The 19,967-nt window shown below is 41.3% G+C and overlaps 1 protein-coding gene and 1 pseudogene across 1 annotated transcript in view; one reads left to right on the top strand and one right to left on the bottom strand.

Moving 5' to 3' along the window:
• The window catches only part of Heatr5b (HEAT repeat containing 5B), an 82,476-nt gene extending 63,435 nt beyond the window's left edge, over positions 1-19,041 (top strand). Inside the window, exons 28-36 of the mRNA NM_001081179.1 lie at positions 3,344-3,581; positions 4,813-5,067; positions 6,492-6,619; positions 8,870-9,014; positions 9,681-9,947; positions 11,307-11,531; positions 14,933-15,084; positions 16,523-16,736; positions 18,611-19,041. Coding sequence (NP_001074648.1) covers positions 3,344-3,581; positions 4,813-5,067; positions 6,492-6,619; positions 8,870-9,014; positions 9,681-9,947; positions 11,307-11,531; positions 14,933-15,084; positions 16,523-16,736; positions 18,611-18,915 — 1,929 coding nt within the window. The 3' untranslated portion in view covers positions 18,916-19,041. The remainder of the gene's footprint in view (positions 1-3,343; positions 3,582-4,812; positions 5,068-6,491; positions 6,620-8,869; positions 9,015-9,680; positions 9,948-11,306; positions 11,532-14,932; positions 15,085-16,522; positions 16,737-18,610) is intronic.
• Gm18649 (predicted gene, 18649) lies at positions 19,232-19,737 on the bottom strand (annotated as a pseudogene).

Raw genomic sequence — 19,967 nt, 5'->3', positions numbered from 1 at the left:
ACCCTAGTCTGTCCTCTCAGACTTACTCCAGCATGTCCTAGTCTGTCCTCTCAGACTTACTCCAGCATGTCCTAGTCTGCCCACTCAGACTTACTCCAGCATGTCCTAGTCTGTCCACTCAGACTTACTCCAGCATGTCCTAGTCTGTCCACTCAGACTTACTCCAGCATGTCCTAGGTCTGACATGCTGGACTAAGTTTTACCTCTGCTTTTTCACTTAGAGAGTTTGTTTGCCAACGCTTCCAAATCTTTAGGTTTATGTGAACTGTGTGACATTGGATATTACTTACTTAGGCAAGTTTTAGAACAAGGCAGATGTGCTCTATTTACTTAGCAAGACAAACTCAGAACTAGAAGATGTGACCGAAAGGAAAGAGAGCTACCACAGGGGAAACCTAGAGCTTTGAAGCAGGGCAGGGCACTAAGCTAGTCTGGAGGCCCGGGCTGCAAATTTTGGAGCAAGTCATGTTTGAGTGGAAACTTGGAGGAAAGAGTAGATAGCAGGCAGGCACTTGAAAGCAGCAGGCAGTTCAAAGCTAGCTCTCTGCTGTCAGTTATCCCCTCCTGAGCCCTCACATCATCCTCATGCTCTTTGTAGTTTCCCATTTGGGCTGTCTTTTCTCACCTCCTGAAGTTCCCTGAAAGAATTCCACTATCTCCACTTCCTTAGTTTTCATTCCATTGAGATTACGTCCACTAAAGCCACGGATAACAATGATTACCTTAGAGCTTGTCTTACTTGGCCTTAAGGCTTGTGCCTCTCCCAGTGCACAATCAGAAGAATGACGTCTCAAGGAAGCCCTTGTATGTTACTTCCATTGAGAGCCGTCAGAACACTTGCCTTCACTGACCCCGGAACTCCTTGCCTGATCCTTCCTTCTGGCAGAGAAGTCAGTTCATCGCTTTGTTTGCTTTCAGTGTTATCTAACACGAAGAGGTAAATGTACTTTGCTGTGGGCTTAAGTTCTTTGATTGCCTAGGCCTTTAATTAGAAGAAAACATGAAATTTGTTCAACTGTAGGGAAATTAGTGGACACATTATGGTCTATGCAGTGTAGCCATTGAGATATGATTATGAAGAGTGAAAAAACTTCATATTAACTTGTAAAATTAAAGAGTCCTCTGTACAGCAAATTTATAACTTACAAAGAGAGAACATGGAAATGAGTGTTGAGATTATGAGGCATTTTTCGGCTCTTATGTGCTAATATTTTTTTGAAGTAATGTCTTACTATGTAGCCCTGGCTAGCCTAGAACTCATAGACCAGGCTGAACTCAAACTTGTAGTGATTTTCCAGGTTCAGTCTCCTGAGTACTGGGGTTACAAGTGTGTGCTATCATGTGCAGCTTTTTATTCCCCCAGCCTCTTACAGCACAGTTATTAAAATGAAAGCTATAGGAGAATCCATATACCTGCTATGAAAACCCCTGCAGTGGCTCCTCGCTTGTTGCCTCCCGTGCTCAGTGCTGGAACCAGCACAGCCTGAGCACCACACATGCCTTGCTCTCCTGCTCCTGTGCTCGTTGCTCCTTCTACCTCTGAGGGAATGTCCATCTGTCCACACTCCGCCCTGCTGTGGTTATCGTGTGCCCTTCTTCTGTGCTCCCTCAGGTTTGCTCATTCATCCTGAAGCCATCAGGTGTTCAGTAAAGACCAGATACTGGGGGGTGTGGTAGGGAGTGTCCTGCCTGGACAGAGTTTGAGATTTCTCATTTCTCTTTTTCAGTCTTTCTTTATGTTTAATTGTTGTTTGCTGTTTGTTTTAAGACAGCGTAACCCAAACTGGCCTCCAGTCCAGATATTTCTCTTCAGCCTTCCAAGATCAAAGACATACACCCAGCATAAAAGCAAACTTCAAGTTTTTTTTTCTTAGCATTTTATCATCTCAGCATTTATTGTATCTTTGAGTTTCTAGAAAACAAAGTAGATATTTTTGTCTTTGTTGTCTTAGTTCCTAGCATGATAACAAAAGCAAGGGGCCAACTAAGGCTTCAGATGAATTCTTCCTTGTGTTTAGTGTTTATTGGACACTTACTTCAAATGTCGGTTTAATAACATTGAAGTGATGGGGGCCGGGCCAAGCTTGGGAAATGATTGGAAAATGTGGGTATGTGATACATGCCTTTCATTGCAACACTCAGGAGACAGACACAGGCCGATCTAGATGAGTTTGAGGCCAACCTGGTCTACATAGTGAGTTCTAGGCTGTCCAGAGTAACAGTGAGACCCTGTCTCAAACACAAAACAACCCCTAGCCCCTAAAAAAAAACCCCTTGGGAACATGAATGTGGTGTTTATAACCCAAGCTGTAATTTGCCTACTCTAGAGTTGTGCTCTAGTGTCTTGTCACGTGTGAATGAGGTAGACGGGCCCTGCCTGTCAGGAGCTCTCCCTGTACAGGCAAGTGCATCAGCTTCTCAGTAGGCACAAAGGGGCGGTGCCTGCTGAGGAAAGAGGAGAGAATGCTTTCACAACTTTAGTAGTGCAGTTGTTTTTCTTGCTTGTTTTCTTCCTTTTCCCTGTTTTAATTAATGTTTTCAGAACTGTGTTATCACTTGTACAGAGCCTAAATATAAGTGTTAAAAAAACAAACAAACTCAACAAGGAATTACCCTGACATGCTTTAGGAAAGTTGATATTACATGTCTTTTTAAAAATGTCACAAACTACAAAGGACACAGATAAAACATGTGGCAAGTACATTTTATTTTTAGATTGGCTATCTGTTGTAATTGTGAGATTGCTAAGTATCACTTAAGGCCCGTGTAGGAGGTAGATTGGGGGATATTTATGGATATCCTTTCTCTGGCCACCTCCCTGCTCTCAGTCCTTTCCTTTGAATGCTGTTTGATTGTGTCTAGTAAGCCTGGGAAAGAGTCACTAGACAGGAAGGTGCTCTGTGCTGCGAGAGACTTTGTGAAAGAGGTGCCAGAGTAACTCAGGGAAGCCTACTTGAGAGGAAGACTTAGAAATCAGATAAATTTAAAAACAAAATGCTTCAGGAGCAGAAGGTAATGTCACTCTTTAGTAGTTAACAAGAATTCAGAAAGTGCCTAGCAGTGGTGGCACACACCTTTAATCTCAGCACTCAGGAGTCAGAGGCAGGCGGATCTCTGTTAATTCAAGGCCAGCCTGGTCTACAGAGTGAGCTTTAGGACAGCCAGGGCTACACAGAGAAACCTTGTCTTGAAAAAAAAAATAAAAAAATAAAGAATCGTAAAGTTATATATGTTCTCGTATCTATATCAATTTCCCTTGATCATATAAATGCATGATTATAACCATCTAAAATATTCCATTTTTATCGTAAGCCGTATTTTCAACACATGAATGTCTTATTAGGTATATGTGGTTGCTATGAATATTAAGAAAGAAGCAGAGTCAAAACCAAAGAGAGCAATGAACAATCCTGATGATGATGATGACGACTATGGCACCATCGACGAGCTGCCTCCAGACAGCTTAATAACCCTGGTGCAGCCTGAGCTGCCGACGCTCAGCCGCCTGTGGTTGGCAGCACTGAAAGACTACGCGCTTTTGACTTTACCAGCTGAATTTTCTAGTCAGCTTCCCCCAGATGGTAAGTACTACGTGTGGTAGTTTTCTTTTTATGGAGTTCAAACTAATAGTAAAGTGGACTTGGCAGAGACTAGAACCAACAGTAACCTAAGAACATCTTGAAATTTGTGGCTATACATTTGGAATTATTTCCTTTAGGGTATGTCCTTTATACTGATTTTGTGAATTCAGAGTATGACTGCAAAGAGTCAGTTAGCTGAAGCACAAAACATTAGCACTGTTGTAGTGATAGTGGTACAAATAGAGCACTCTAAATAGCTATGGACAACAACTAGTGACCTCTAACCATGAGCGAGTATCTTACTCTGCTGCCCAGAGATTGTGTTTTTGTGTAAGTTTTAGTTGAGCCATAAACTGCGTCCCTAAAGCCTTTGCTTATAGCATTTAACTGCTCTCCTATTGAAACCAACAGAGACACTTGGTGAACATGGTTTTTGTTTAGGAAAAATTCCTCCTCAAAAACTGAGCCTTCCTCTCAAATATTTTAATGATAGCCATTGAGTCCTCTTTCCTCTTCCCAGCAGGCACCGAGATAGCGAGGAGAGAGCAGCAGCTTAGTGTTGGCAGTGGGAATGGGAGGTGGGAGGAGGAGGCGAGCAGAGAACAGGAGACAGTGCCATGATGAAGTGAGGCTCGTCCCAGCAGGGGAGGACAGTATCAGTACGGGGTGTCCCTGGCCACAGAGAGGAGAGGCTGCAAGGCTGGCATCAGGAGGGACAGGTGCCTCCAGCTGAGCTTCGGAATCCTTAGGCTGTGGAGCAGCTTGTTGCCGGAGCATTCTATTGTAGGAGGCGTCTCAGCTAGCCTAAGTTATTCCTAAATGTGTGAACATTTGTAACACAAGCTGGAGTTGTCACAGAGAAGGAGTTTCAGGTGAGGAAATGCCTCCATGAGATCCAGCTGTGGGGCATTTTCTCAATTAGTGATCAAGGGCCCATTGAGGATGATGCTATCTCTGGGCTGGTAGTCTTGGGTTCTATAAGAGAGCAGGCTGAGCAAGCCAGGGGAAGCAAGCCAGTAAGGAACATCCATGGCCTCTGCATCAGCTCCTGCTTCCTGACCTGCTTCAGTTCCAGTCCTTCCTTCAGTGATGAACAGCAGTGTGGAAGTGTAAGCTGAATAAACCCTTTCCTCCCCAACTTGCTTCTTGGTCATGATGTTTGTGCAGGAAGAGAATCCCTGACTAAGACAGAAAGTATGTTTTTACTTAATTTGTTTTTTTTCCCCCACAGGGGGGGCATTTTATACTCCAGAGACCATCGATACAGCAAGACTTCACTACAGGAACTCCTGGGCCCCAATTCTCCATGCAGTGGCACTCTGGTTAAACAGCACAGGATTTATAAGTCAAGAGTCCACAGAAGCAACAACTGTGTCTGGTGTCCAGAAACGCTCCCCAGCTGTCAGTTTAAACCAAGTTCCAGGAGCAATGGCTAGTGCTAAACCCTTGCCAGAAGTTAACAAAGACAGGATGCACCTGATCCTAGGTAGGTCATCACCGTGATGCATTTCAGGTCCTGCCTCTGCAGAGCTTTCATTGTAATGCTGGGTAAAGCCTTGCATCACACAATTCAGAGAAGGCATAATAGAAGGACCTTTCAGCTCCACTTTTAAAATTAAGGCATTTTTATCGACAAATTATCTAAAACTACTCTAAAAGCTTAGCTGCAGTGTTCATTCACAGAACAATATTGAATTTCAAAAAAAAAATCTACTTTTTTTATTCAACATGCTTTCTTTGTATTGGCATTTAACAGATTATCCAATGAAGAAAAAAAGTTTATGATTTAGTTTTAAATAATTTTTAATTTACAAGTGTTCTTAGTTAATTGAGTATGTACATATTCTGAAGGAAATTTGTGATCTCGTCTTTTCTGGCAGTGAAAAGTAAGACAGCTAGTAAGTTGTAAGTGATGGAGTTTGTAAGTAGATCTCACAGCTGGAAATATGAAAACACCAGAGCCTTAGCCGCGTCCCCGTGAGCACTTGTTTGTACAAGCCCTGTGTGTAGCTGGATATTTAAAGACCTTGTGTGAGAGATGGATGGCTCAGTGGTTAAGAGCACTTACTAAGTTCACCTCTAGCCCCCACCTCACGTGGGCGCCCAGCTGCTCTCACTCCAGCTCCCGTGGCTCTGACATCATCCTCTGGACTTTGCAGGCATGCACACTCACATGAACAAACCCACACACAGATACACATAATTAAATCTTAAAACGTAGATGGCTACAAAATTGTTGGAGAACTCTTTAATGAAAGTAGTAAAATAGTTACAAACTTACTCTTAATGTAGTATAATTTTTTTGCATTGTTTTGTTTTCTTGAGATAGGGTCTTATTGTGTAGTCCTGGCTGTCCTGGAACTCATTTTGTAGACCAGGCTGGCCTCAAACTCAGAGATAGACTTGTCTCTGCCTCCTAAGTGGTGGGATTAAAGGTGAACATCACCACCGCCTGGCTAATGCACTATATAGTTTTTTAATTCTAGAAATTGAAGAGTGAATATGTCCATAACATACCTAATTTAAACATTAAATGAATTGCAGCACTGCAACCCCGTATTGTCTGCTTAGCTTAGAAAACATTTCTAACTCCCTGGTATTAATAAATATATACTAATCTGGGAAAAATAGAGAAAAATAGTGTATCAAAGCAACACAAGTGTTTTTAGTGTTGAAAACTCATGGTTTTGGGGGCTGGAGAGATGACTCAGTAGTTAGGAGCACTGACTGTTCTTCTGAAGGTCTTGAGTTCAAATCCCAGCAACCACATGGTGGCTCACAACCATCTGTAATGAGATCTGATGCCCTCTTCTGGTGCGACAGAAGACAGCTACAGTGTACTTACGTATAATAATAAATAAATCTTAAAAAAAAAAAAGAAAACTCATGGTTTTACTTTGTGCGTTCCAGGTGTGAGTATACAGTTTCTTTGTTCCCCTCGACCAGAGGAGCCCATTGAACATGTTACAGCATGCCTGCAGGCCTTGCACACCTTACTGGGATCTCCTTATGCACGGATCCACATCGCAGAAGATCAGGTACAGTGTATTTCTATAATGGATAATTGTGTGCCTTGTGTTAATCGCATCTATCTTGGACTAAATTTCTCAAATTGGAAACACACATTGTATGTTGCTAACAAGATGATGTAACTAATACCAATGAAAAGGGTTTTATCTCTCCTAACTCTTGGATGACTACACAGAGCTAGACTGCAACTAAACACCATGACTTTACCATCTTAGATAGGGAGTAGTGAGTATTGAGGTCAGGCACCAGCACTGTGATGCACAGGCAAAGGACACCTTCTCACAAGCGAGGGAGTTGAATCAGATCTTAGAGAGGAACTGCCAAAGGACGAGTTCCTTTCTGAGAAAGAACAGCACAAGAACAAAAACCCGGATCCATGAGAGCATGACAAGTTCAAGGGGACTGCAGTCATTTACTGTCGCTGATGTAAAACAGGCAGACGTCACTGGATGGGGCTGGGCAATGCTGAAAAGACTGAATATGAAGGTTTCTTCATGACAAGCAAAGCAATCTGAACTATGTACTGAAAGCAAAAGGAAATTATTAAAAATGTTTGAATAGAAGAATGATTAAATTTGTTTGGATGTAGCTCAGTTATAGAGCATTAGTGTAGCTAGGTAGAGAGGTAGATAGATAAATGACTGATAGATAGAGGCAGACAGACAGACATAGGAGGATTGTACAGTCAGCCTTGAAGAGGTTGGTTTATGAGCTACGAGAAGGGGAGCACAGAGCAGCCCTGAGGCTCGCTCACTCTCTAATCATCCAGAGAATAGTAGTCTAGAATGAGGGTGGAAAGAGGGCCATACTGGGAAACTGAGGATAAACATTTATGGGTCAAACAGAGGGAACTAGATGGGCAGTGGGGACCAGAGAGTAGGAGCAAATGCCAACAGCTCTCAAGGGCAAGGGGTGCTCTGTGGGAGGCAGGGGCAGCACGGAAGGGAAGAATGCCACAGACAGACGCGGGACTGCAGCAAGGGCAGGGGAGGTCTTTGGAGGCCTTAAGTAAGAAAGTCCAGAACATTCAGATACCATGAGGAGAGTGGCCTGACAGGAGAGGCACGGGTCTCAATCAGTCCCTGGAAGCCTACTAGGATATGTGAAGAACATGTGAAGAACAATGGAACAGCCTTGGATTGATTTTGATTTTGAAGTTCTTTGTATTTGTGGGGCTTGGCTCCAGAGCCCTGTGTGTGTTGTGCCAGCCCTTTCTGACTGAGCAGTGCCCCCACGCTGTGTGTGGGCTCTCCTGTCTTAAGAGAAGAAGAGAGGAAAGTTTTGACTGCATTAACCTTCTCTTCTATTTTTTAATTTATGGCAAGCTCATTGTATCAGTTAGATGAAGAAAATTATAGATACTTAAGATTACAGTTTGTGGGGGCTGGAGAGATGGCTCAGCAGTTAAGAACACTGACTACTCTTCCAGAGGTCCTGAGTTCAATTCCCAGCAACCACATGGTGCCTCACAACCATCTGTAATGAGATCTGATGCCCTCTTCTGGTGTGTCTGAAGACAGCTACAGTGTACTCACATAAATAAAATAGACAAATCTTTTTTAAAAATTATCAGTTTGTAACAGTTGCTGAAGTGAAAACACTCTCTCTTTCTCTCTCTCCCTCCCCCCCCTCTCTCTGTCTCTCTCTCCTATCTAGCTACTAAGATCAGTCTCTTCAAATAATAAACTCCTAGCCTAATTAATTTATACAGTTCTTTGCTCATTTTTATTATATTGGTTTCTTCCCTCTCTAATTTTGAAACACAATACCGGATAAAGTTCATGAAAAACTGCCAGACACCCCAACCCCCACAGCACATGATTGTATGGTGCCTTCTTCCTGTCTTCCGTTCATGTAACATTTCATCAGAAAGCTGGAGATCCTGTTTCAACGTAGAGGCTTCTCGATGCCGGCTCTGATGGTCATATTCTGGACCAATTCCTCAGCTTAGTTGGGCAATTAGGAACTTCAGTGACACTGAATTCTAGCAACAACAATAGCTTAGGTGTTTTATCCCAGCAGGAGAATAATACCTGAATATAAAACATATTTAAATAATTAAATACCATATGTTGCATGAAAATCTTATAGGACAAAGTGTGACCTCTCAATTTTATTATAATGTTCTTTTGTTATCTAGTCCTATGTATTAAATTTTAGTTACAAAATTATTGCAGTGTATTTTCTCAGATTTTAATAGTACCCATCTGTCATTTGAAATTGAAATTAACTAAGCATATTTGTATTAATTATAATAGCTGATTGGCGTTGAGTTGCTAAGTGTCCTGCACCGCCTGCTACTGACATGGAACCCACCCTCTATCCAGCTGCTGGTCACTGGAGTTGTGCAGCAGATCGTCAGGGCTGCTCAGGACTATCTACAGGAAAAGAGAAACGCTCTAAGTAAGCATTGGAGGCAGCCTTGTTTCTTCCGCCAGGTTTGGAGTTGGTTCTTTTATATGTATGGCTGTTTTGCCACATGTATGCCTGGGGCCCACAGAGACTGGAAGAGGGCATTGGTTCTCTAGAACTGGACTTACAGATGGTTGGGATATGCTGTGTGGGTGCCAGGACTCAAACCCAGGACTTCTGGAAGAGCAACCAGTGCTCTTAACCATTGAGCCATCTCTCCAGCTCTGTACTCCTAGTTTTATAACCAGGCATGATGAGCATGCCTGTAATCTCCTCATTTGGGAGTAGAAACAAAAAGATGAGAAAGTACAACGTTTGTTCATCACCAGATAGAGGACCTGTCTCAAAACAAAATTAAAATTAAAAAAGAATACTTAATTTTATACTTCGTCCATTCAAAGGTGTCAATTTTATATGGTTCACCTATCATATTTGTTATCCCTGTTATGGAATATAAACTCAATAAAATGCCTAGTAATGATTTTCCAGGTGAAATGGATTGCTCATGGCTTTCAAGGAGGGGTCATCTAGCCAGAACACTGTACCAAGGGCACCAGTTACATATTTACTTAGAAATCCTTTAGAAATGGTTTTAAATATATTTATTATTTTATGCATATTTATGCTGGAAATATCATAAGATTATCTTTTCCTAAGATGAAGAGGATATGGAAAAAGAGTCCTGTCCTACATTAGGAGAAGGGGGTGATACCGGTGGCCTCATTCCTGGAAAGTCCCTTGTGTTTGCAACCATGGAGCTGCTGATGTTCATTTTAGTACGGCACATGCCACACCTGAGTACCAAGATGTTAGACTCTCCTAGTCACACGGCCATGAAAACTCAGCTGTCAGAAGAAAGCGCCCGCTTGGTGGCAGCCACGGTGGCCATTCTCTCGGATCTGCCGTCCCTTTGTTCACCGGCTGGTATGGTATTGATCAGTATCTGAGAGTGTGATATGTGGAAGTAGATAAAGATGAGTGGCCTTTGGATTTTAACAGTTTCTTTTTCCTTTCTTAAATCTCAGCTGCTAAGTGAGAAGTTTTTTAAAGGGTTAGTTTGCCTTTAACAGCCTGGGAAAAACTAAAATTCCTAAAACTTACTAAGGTAGCCTTGCCCGCGTATGCAAAGTCCTCATCTTGGTTTTGATTCCAAATATCATAAAACAAATGAAAGCCTGAAGGTTGAGGGAAGGCATGAAGTCAACAGACAAACATGGGAGGAATGACTGAGCTCCTGTTTTATAATCTGGTTCCCTTTCATGAGTGTCATTGGAAACGACTGCATGCCTAAGACAGTGACAGTCAGCCACAAGGAGCACTGAGAAGAACTGTGCTTGTGAAGGTGGCAGCTGTCTGTAGATTGAAGAACTATGGCACAGAATAGGCTTTCCTTCCGTCTTAAAGGAAAAATAGTACCAGGAAGGGTGCAGGGCCATTTCACCTCAAGCAGACCTTTCTGGCTCTTTCCTGACAAGCATGAGACGGTGACTTCTCCATCTTAGTCTCTCGGAAGGAGCCTCACTGAGGGCAGCTCAGCCTCTAGTATGCTTTCATCTGCATTCGCTTGCTCAGTAGTCAATTTCCCTGCCTTGAGTTGACTCTTGCGTACTGAAAGGTGATTACATATCTTAGAGTTATGTAAGATTCCCCAGGCTGCTCAAGTACATGGTCAGTGTTCTACTGTTCTCTGCCCTCCGTCCTCCTCCCATTATGAAGGGCAATGTTAAATGGCCAACACTGGAAGTAAGAAAACTGAGATTCAACTGAAACGAAAAAGAAAATGCCACTTCTGTTTTAACCTGTTTTTAGACGTTGATTTATGACAGTAATACAGTAAATTTTGAATAAAATCAAGGATAGAAATAATATTATATCACCTTCAGCCAGGCACAGTGATGCTGAGGCAGGATTGCTTGAGCACAGGGCTGTGAAGCCAGCCTGTACACAATCATGAGCCCTTAACTGAGGGGGAAGAGGACATAGTCAGCTGTTTAAAAACAATATGTGTGTGTCTGTGCCTGTTTGTGTGTGTGTGTGTGTGTGTGTCTGTGTCTGTGTGTCTGTGTGTGTGTGTCTGTTTGTGTGTGTGTGTATATGTGTCTGTGTGTGTGTCTCTGTGTGTGTGTGTGTGTGTATGTGTCTGTTTGTGTGTGTGTCTATGTATGTGTCTGTGTGTGTCTGTGTCTGTTTGTGTGTGTGTGTCTGTGTATGTTTGTGTGATGAAAACAGCTATCATGGGGGAACTGAAGGAGTTACAAAACATTTTATTTGTTTTTATTTCAGGATGTATGACAATCCTACCCACAATCCTTTTCTTAATTGCAAGAATATTGAAAGACACAGCAATAAAGTCTGCGGACAACCAGGTTCCTCCCCCAGTCAGTGCAGCTCTTCAGGGGATAAAAAGTATTGTGACACTTTCCATGGCCAAAACTGAGGACACACAGAAACAGTGGACGACTCTAATCCGGAGCACCCTTGCCTGCATCCTGGAATATTCTCAACCAGGTAGCCTGTCTAAGTTTTCTGTTTGTTTGTTTGTTTGTTTGTTTGTTTGTTTGTTTTGAGACAGGGTTTCTCTGTGTAGTCCTGGCTGTCCTGTAACTCACTCTGTAGACTAGGCTGGCCTCGAACTGAGAAATCTGCCTGCCTCTGCCTCCCAAGTGCTAGGATTAAAGGCATTTCTTAAGATGATTGTTCCTGGGACTGGAGAAATGGCTCAGTGGTTAAGAGCACTGGCTGCTCTTCCGAAGGTCATGAGTTCAATTCCCAGCAACCACATGCTGGCTCACAACCATCTGTAATTGAATCTAATGCCCTCTTCTGGTGTGTCTGAATATAGTGACAGTGTACTCATATATACATAAAATAGACGTTTGTTCCTTAATAAACTATTACTTGAATAACCTTGAAGGAGACTGCTGTATAAGATTCATCAACCTGAGAGGTGTTTTATTACATCTCAGATTTGAAGTATAAATGCATTTTCCAAGAGTGTGGGCTCTAAAGAACCTTTTTCTAAGTGCTTATGTGCATGTTCCCAGGTTATAAAAAGAGACAGTATAGACCCAGAATTGACATGTATTGGTATATGTATGCTTACTTAACGGTTTTTGGGTTTGTTTGTTTTTTTTTCCCTCTCTCCCTTTGGGATTCACTCCCTCCCTCCCTCCCTCCTTCCCTCCCCCTCCCTTCTTTTCTTCCTCTCTCCTTTCCTCCTCCTCCTTTTTGTTGTTACTTTTTTTTTTTTTTGAAGAAGGCTTGTTATGAAACCTAGGCTAACTTCAAACTTCAAGCCTCTTGATTCCTGAGATTACAGAAATATATCACAATGTCTGGCTAGGTGTTGCAATAAAAATAACAAAATAGGAGCAGGACAGGATAGCACATGCCTGCTACCATATAAGAGGCAGGGCTGGTGGTTCTCTGTGAGCTCAAGGCCACCCAAGTCTACATAGTGAGTTCCAGGCCAGCCAGGGCCAATATAATGAGGCCCTATCTCCAAAGAAAAAATAATGAAAGAGACTAAATATTTATGACTATCCTAACATATCCCCAAATATAACTACAGTCTTGATATTGAAATATTTTAACCTATGTCTGTATATAAAATAAGGAATTTATGTTAATGTACTAGTTAATAAATGTATATATGTATATGTACATGCTTACATTAAGTGAGCTAAGTAATTATGAACAATGTGATATTTGTTTATAGTTTTTAACTAAGTAACGTTACATAAGTAAAATCTTTTCTTTTTTCAATCGATTTTCCAGTTACTTTTTACCTGTCAATGGGTATTTTTTATAGTTTCTAATTGTAATGTAATTTGTAATAAACATCCTTAAAGATTCCTCATATTTTTATGGCACATATGAAGACTGAAAATACATATTTTAACACCAATTTCATCAGATAATGCCAAATTGCTGTCCACTGTGGTTTTATGAATTTATGATTCCACCAGCAACATCTCCATACATCAGTTTGTATTGTCCTTTTCTAAGGGAATATAAACATTTTTATATTTGTTTTTAATTCAGGGGAAGACTTATTCATAGTTTTTATCTTTTCTTCTGTGTTTAACTTTTCCCAGTTGTATTTTCTTTTTAAATTAAATATCATAGCTGTAAGAACAGAGTGAGAAGGGAAGGTCTGCCACATTGTTCTTTGACACCTTTTCAGAGCCAGGCATCAAGGCTCATATCTTAATCCCAGCCAAGCTCACTATGGAGTGCATTTCCAGCCTCAATATTATTATGTAAGAATTGGGGTCCTGTATTTACAAATTGTGTGTATATATTTATGCTCACACCCGGAAATCCTCACAGGAGCAACGAATCCTTTTTAAATTGTTGCAATACTTTTTTTCATTTTTAGAACCTTTGATTTTGAAAGAATTTCAAACTTTAATAGGATGTTGGAGAATAGATTTGTGGACTCCAGTATTGTCCAGGATTGTCCTAGATCTTATCTCCCATTCCACAGGACCCTCTGTAAAATCCATACATCATTATTGTTACTCATCTTAATTAACTGAACCATTTGAGAATATGTTGGCATCTTTGTGATGTTTTACTCCTGAATACTTCATAGGTATCCTAAGAACAGAGTAATTTCTTAAATATTCACAAAGGAATTACCAAACTTGGGAATTTAGCATTGGTGCAGTGTTACTGTTGTTCATATGTAAATTTCAGAAGTTGTCCTAAGTATGCCTTTTTCTCTGCTTTATCCTCAGGTTTAGTCTGGGGCATTTCCCTAGCCTTTATCTTTTACAATATTCTAGTTTGGCTTTATTCTGTTTTGTTGTTTTTCTGTGTAGCCCTGGCTGTTCTGGAACTCACATAGACCAGGTTGGCTTCAAACTCAGGGAAGCCAACTTCTTTCTCTGCCTCCTGCCTCCCCAAGTGCTCGGATCACGAGTGTGCATCCATGCAAATTCTTGCTTTTGAAGACTACAGGGCACCTATTCTGTAGTGCTCCTTCATTTATACTTGTTTAATTTTCCCTTGTTTTAGTATACATTCAGTTTATACCTTTTGAGCAGGAATATCCCATAAGTAATGTATATCTTTCTCAGACAGTCATGTCAGACAACATATAATATTGCTTTGTCTGACATCAGGAATCTCTTGGCCAGCCTTAGCATTACACACCTTTAGTCCCAGCACTCAGGAGGCAGAGGCAAGTGCATCTCTGAATTTGAGGCCAGCCTGGTCTACATAATGAGTTCTAGGACAGTCAGTCAAATCTATGTAGAGAGACCTTGTCTCAAACAAGCAAGCAAATAAACAAACAAAAATGAAAAAGAAACTTTTGGTTTCTGCTTTTATTAATTTATTTTATTTTATTTTATTTCATATGCATTGGTGTTTTGCCTGCATGTGTATTTGTACAAGAGCTTTGGATCCTCTGGAACTAGAGCCACAGACAGCCATGAGCTGCCATGTGGGTGCTGAGAACTGATCCAAGGTCCTCTGGAAGAACAGCCAGTGCCCCCAACTGCTGAGACATCTCTTTAGCCCCTTGTTTTTTGGTTTTTGCTTTTTGAAGACAAAGTTGTGCTTTGTAGTCTACACTGGCTTGATGTCACTCTGTAGCCAGGCTGCCTTCAAATTTGTGTCAGTAATCCTGCCTCTGCCTCCCCTGTGCTGGGATTATAGCAAATCTTAACTTTCATTATTTTGTCAAGACGGCATCTGTCTTAACTGTCTGCTTCCTATCAAACTTTAACACACCAATTTAAAAAGTGTGCCTGAAGCATTTATTCCTACCATAGTTCCACAGCGAGAATCTTGTAATCTGTATTTTTCAGGTTGAGACATACTCTGGTAAACACTGAAAGAGTGTTGCCCACGTCTGTAATCCCCAGATCTCCCCATGTTGCTTGCCTTTTGTTTCGTAGATGACTGTATGCCCGCACCTGACGAAGTGAGCACACTCACAGCCATTGCGCTCTTCCTGTGGTCTGCCAGCAGTGAAATAATAGGAGTGCAGTCCCTACAGAACGGCTGCATGAACAGATTTAAGAGTGCCCTGAACTCGTGTGACCCATGGGTGAGTTACCCTTCCTGCCTGCTCTGCCAGGGGTCTTCAGATGCGCTCACTAAGATCTGATGGTGCGTGCAACAAGAACTTCTGTGTCTGCAGTACGGCTTCATCTGCGGCATCTCGTTTATGTGTTACCGTGTGCATAGGTGTGATGTTTGTGTGTGCAGGTACTTTGTGTGCCACCACATATATCCACAGGTCAGCCTGTGGAGTGGCTTCTAAATGGGAAACTGCTAAAGAGCGCTGTGGTTAGGTATCAGGATGACATAGATAGTACTCGCCTGTGCTGAAATTGTCTAATGAATGAAATGTTTTATTGCCCTAACTATAATTATAGTGTTTATTTCAGTGATACCAAGGTTGTTAAAGGATAACATTGTTGCATCTTTTCTGTCTTTTTTTTATTTTTATTTTTTTCCGAGATAGGGTTTCTCTGTCCCGAGATAGGGTTGGCTGTCCGGGAACCGGATCTGTGGACCAGGCTGGCTTTGAACTCAGAGCTCCACCTGCTTCTGCCTCCTGAGTGCTGGGATTAAAGGCCTGCGTCACTGTCCTTATTGCATCTTTTAAATGAACATGCTTTCTGGTTTCTTTTGTCAAAGTCCAAGTTAAGGCTTCTCAAACATGCTGCACACCAGGAAAAGAAAGTTGGTATAGAACATTTCTGCCTCCACCCTGAGCTTCCTGAAAGTCTTCAGATCCGTAGCTCAGAGACCTATATCCTTAAACGGTCCTCCACACTTTTCTGTGTGCAGAGGAACTTGGTGGTTTACTTTCTAACACAGTACTGAACCAAGTGTACTGCATCCTTTGTCCACACATTGGTGAGCAGCCTCTGACTCTTTCCCTTCTTAACAGAGGTGTTACGACTCTGCCAAGCATGGTGACAAATGCTAGCACAGAGGCTACCCCATCTCTGTAAATTTGAAGCTAGCCTGGTCTACATAGTGAGTTCTATGCTCACTAGAGCTATATAGTGAGAACTTGCCTCAAGAAACAAGAGAAGAAAAAAGTTAATATGAGGTTTTTCTAATCTAGGTATAGCCAATGGGAAGCTCCTTTGTAGACCTAGACATTGATATAAGCAGTTGTTTCCAAAGAATCAGATGGGGCTAGTGCATCCAAATAGTGTGGTTTTGTAGCTTTAGTTCAGACCAGTCATTTGTTAGCCTTCCTTACTGTATTGCATTAAAATTAGACAATTATACTTAAAGGAAGAATTGACAAAAAATCAAGCTTAGTGGTTTCTGGCTTTCCCACACAGTAGAAATATTGGTTATACAAGCCTGGTAATTTTGGTAACTTATGTATAAGGAGTTTCTTTAATCTCCAATTTCATTTAGACAGCATTAAGTTTCATTGTTCTCCTTTTCAGTAGCTAGTTAGGTGCAGCCATGATTAAGATCTGCCAGTTGCATTAATTAAGAAAATCTCTCTTACGTAGGTTCAAGCCAAATGCTACCAGCTTCTCCTCTCCGTCTTCCAGCATTCCAACCGTGCACTCTCCACTCCCTACATCCACTCCTTAGCCCCGCTGGTGGTTGGGAAGCTGAAAGCTGTGGAGAGACACAGACCGGCCAGTAGCACGGAACTTTTGGCTGTCCAAGAAGGAATTAAAGTTCTTGAAACATTGGTTGCTCTTGGGGAAGAACAGAACAGTAAGTATTTTCTGATTAAAAGCTACTAGTCCAAAATGAACACCTGTATTATTTATGAATCTTAATGTTAAACATGGGCTTCGTAGCAGTGAGTTTCCTGAGAAGCAATTACAGTCTGAGTACATGATGTATTCACTCAGGTTACCAATGCAATGTATTGAGTTTATTTATATTTATTTTTCAGTGAATTACTGAGGGCATTTTAACACATGGATTTTGTTTTTAATTTTCTAGCAATGTGTTTTTAAGAACTAGAAACAGTATAGATTTAATACAATTTTTTAAATAAAATATGAATGATATTAGCCTTCTTTTATAACTATGAAGCAGAAGCTCCAAGTATCATAAAACATCTCAGAATTTGATATTTAACATTTTGCTTCATGAATACTGCAAAATGCCTTTATTGAACCAGAAATGATTTTTAGTTGTTGTGGGAAAGCTAAAAATTTCAACAAATACCTTATGATTAAACATTAAGCTGCTCCTAATTTTCCAAGCCCTCTTTCTGAGCTGGGAAAGGCCTTGCCTTCACATGAACGACTGGGCTCCATACTACACATGGGGGCCAGGGGTCTCATCTCTGTTGGTCTCCATGTTAAGCTTAAATCTAAATTTGGGCATTTGTTAAGGAATTGAAAGGCAAGTCAGTTCAAAAACTTCTTTAAATTCTGAAGGACAGTAAGATCGGTGCTACCATTACAAAGTGAATAAGGTTAAGGCCTATTTATAAAGTTTGTAGTTAGCAAAATAAAAATAAAAATCCTACTTTGTATCCAAGTAACCTACACATTAGTTTGTTGCTTCCTGTAACAGCTTCTGAACTGCCTTCTTTGCCTCACTGCCTCAGTTTGACATTGCATCTTTTTGTCCCTGCTGGATAGTGAGCCCACGGCTTCACACATGATCCACTGCTGAGCTGTAGCTCCAGTCGCACGATAGCTTTTCAAAATTCTCAACTATCTTCCCAATTCTCTGGGGAAGTTTTTCATGAAAAGAGATCACATTTGCAAAGAGGTCTGAAAGTTAAATGATAATTCAAAACCTAAAGGTTTACCCTCTTAAAGTCACGTGAATAGATAAGATTTTTTAAAAAAATCTAAAAGATGTTATCAAATTAACATCATTCATTCAAGTCATTGTTTATTTACTTATTACTATCCTCCTCATCTAGCTAACCTTATTTATTAAGTGACTTGACCATTTTTACCCCTGTGAACTGAAATTAAGCCCAGGCGCATGCATTTTATCACTGAGCTGTACCTCCACCCCTACCTTTATTTTTGCATAGCATTTAGTCTTAAATTTCAAGTTAAAAAAGTCCAGTTACTTTTTACATATATTTACTAATTATGTGCTTATTCTGTCTCTTAAAAGTCTTGCTGTAGTGTAAAACATTTATAATCCAAGTAAAACCGTGTTTATTATTGGCACATCTTACTAATACTGCAAATTGGTCTGATTTGAAGATGGAAATTATAATGCTTTAGTTACTGATGTCTTAAACCTTTTTTCTTTGAGACTCATTTAGTTCAGAGACATGGCTGCAGCCTTGTTTGCTATTAAACTGTAGTTGCACAAGTAACATACATAATAGTGTCATGTATTATATAATATATTGTTATTATTACAAATGACAAGCTGCGGGTCTGAGTGATAGCTCAGCAGTTAAGAGCACTGGATGCTCTTCTAGACGACCCGGGTTTAATTCCCAACACCCACATGACAGCTCACAGCTGCAGTCTCAGGGGATCCGACGTCCTCACCCAGGCACACACGCAGGCAAAACATCAGTGCACGTAAAATTAAAATAAAAAAGCCAGGCAATCTGCATTGTCTCCAGTCAGGCCAGTGATTTCTGTCCTCTGTTACAGGAGTCCAGTTACTCGCTCTTCTAGTGCCCACTTTGATCTCTTACCTGCTGGATGAAAATTCTTTTGCCTCAGCAAGTTCGATCTCCAAAGATCTTCATGAGTTTGCACTGCAGAACTTAATGCATATTGGACCTCTGTACCCACATGCTTTCAAGACGGTAATGGGGGCTGCTCCTGAACTGAAAGCACGACTAGAAACTGCTGTCCGAGCAAGCCAGGCGAGCAAAGCTAAAGCCGCTGCCAGGCAGCCCGCCCCCACCACACATTCCACACCGACAATTAAGCTGAAAACAAGCTTTTTTTAGTGTGCTTTTCCGCTCATCTGTATTTATTTATTTTCTCAAACATTTACCACTTTTTAGAATAATACCAACATTCACATACTGTATTACAATGGTACCACAATATAAAATAAAATATGTATAAACTGACACACAGAGCATTCATACAGTACATTCTTTTTTTTCAACATGTATTTATTTAATATACATTGTTAAAATTAAATCAAGCAGATTTAATTTCAAAACAAAAATAACAACACAGCTTAGAAATCAAGGAGAAAGGACAGATCGTCTCAGAAAAAAGACGACACAAAAGAGGGGTGGACAGCTTGCATGAGTGATCTTGGCTGGAGACCTGCTTTGAATAGGTTTCTTGCAGGTACTTAAACGCTGTGGGGTTTTTCCAGCGCTCCACAGCGTGTGTGTTCAAAGGGCTATCAATGTTGGGTTTCTCCTAGCAGGCTCTGGATAGAGAGCAAGATGGTCCTGACATCATATAGTGCAGACCACTTATCCTTGAGGATGTCCAGGCAGATGTTGCCCTGGGTGTCCACGCTGGGGTGGTAGCAGGGTGTGAGGAACTTCACTGTGGGTGATGTAAGGGAGCCACTGGGGAACTCTAGGGAGAGTTTATACCTCAGGTCTTCATGTACGGTGCCTGCTGCTCCGTGGATGGTCCCTACCCATCTGAACAGGCTGTCTGATTCAGGGAAGGCAGAGATTCCTTTGTCACCAGAGGTCAGGAGGGTCATCAGTTCCTGCTGTAGCCGCTTGCCCACAGGGCCCTGGGCGGCGCCCCCTGCAGGGCTCGCTGGCAGCAACTGGGTCCCGGTTTTGTGAGGCTATCCCAGAGGTGCTGGCGCTGAGACAGGAGTGTGGAGACGAAAGGGCAACTGCTGTACATTACATTCTTATTACAGATTAAGACGTGACACTTCTAATCTTGTAAAAATGTACTCAAGGTCACCATAACTTGTTATTTTTAAAAAGTGTGTGCTTTGCATTACATGATAATTCTTTGGTTTTATTTAAAATCATCGTACTTATAAAATCAAGTAGCTTTTCTGAAAAGCTTG

Source organism: Mus musculus, chromosome 17 (genome assembly GCF_000001635.26).
Source record: "Mus musculus strain C57BL/6J chromosome 17, GRCm38.p6 C57BL/6J".
NCBI lineage: Eukaryota > Metazoa > Chordata > Mammalia > Rodentia > Muridae > Mus > Mus musculus.
This window is presented reverse-complemented; position numbering and strand designations above follow the sequence as displayed.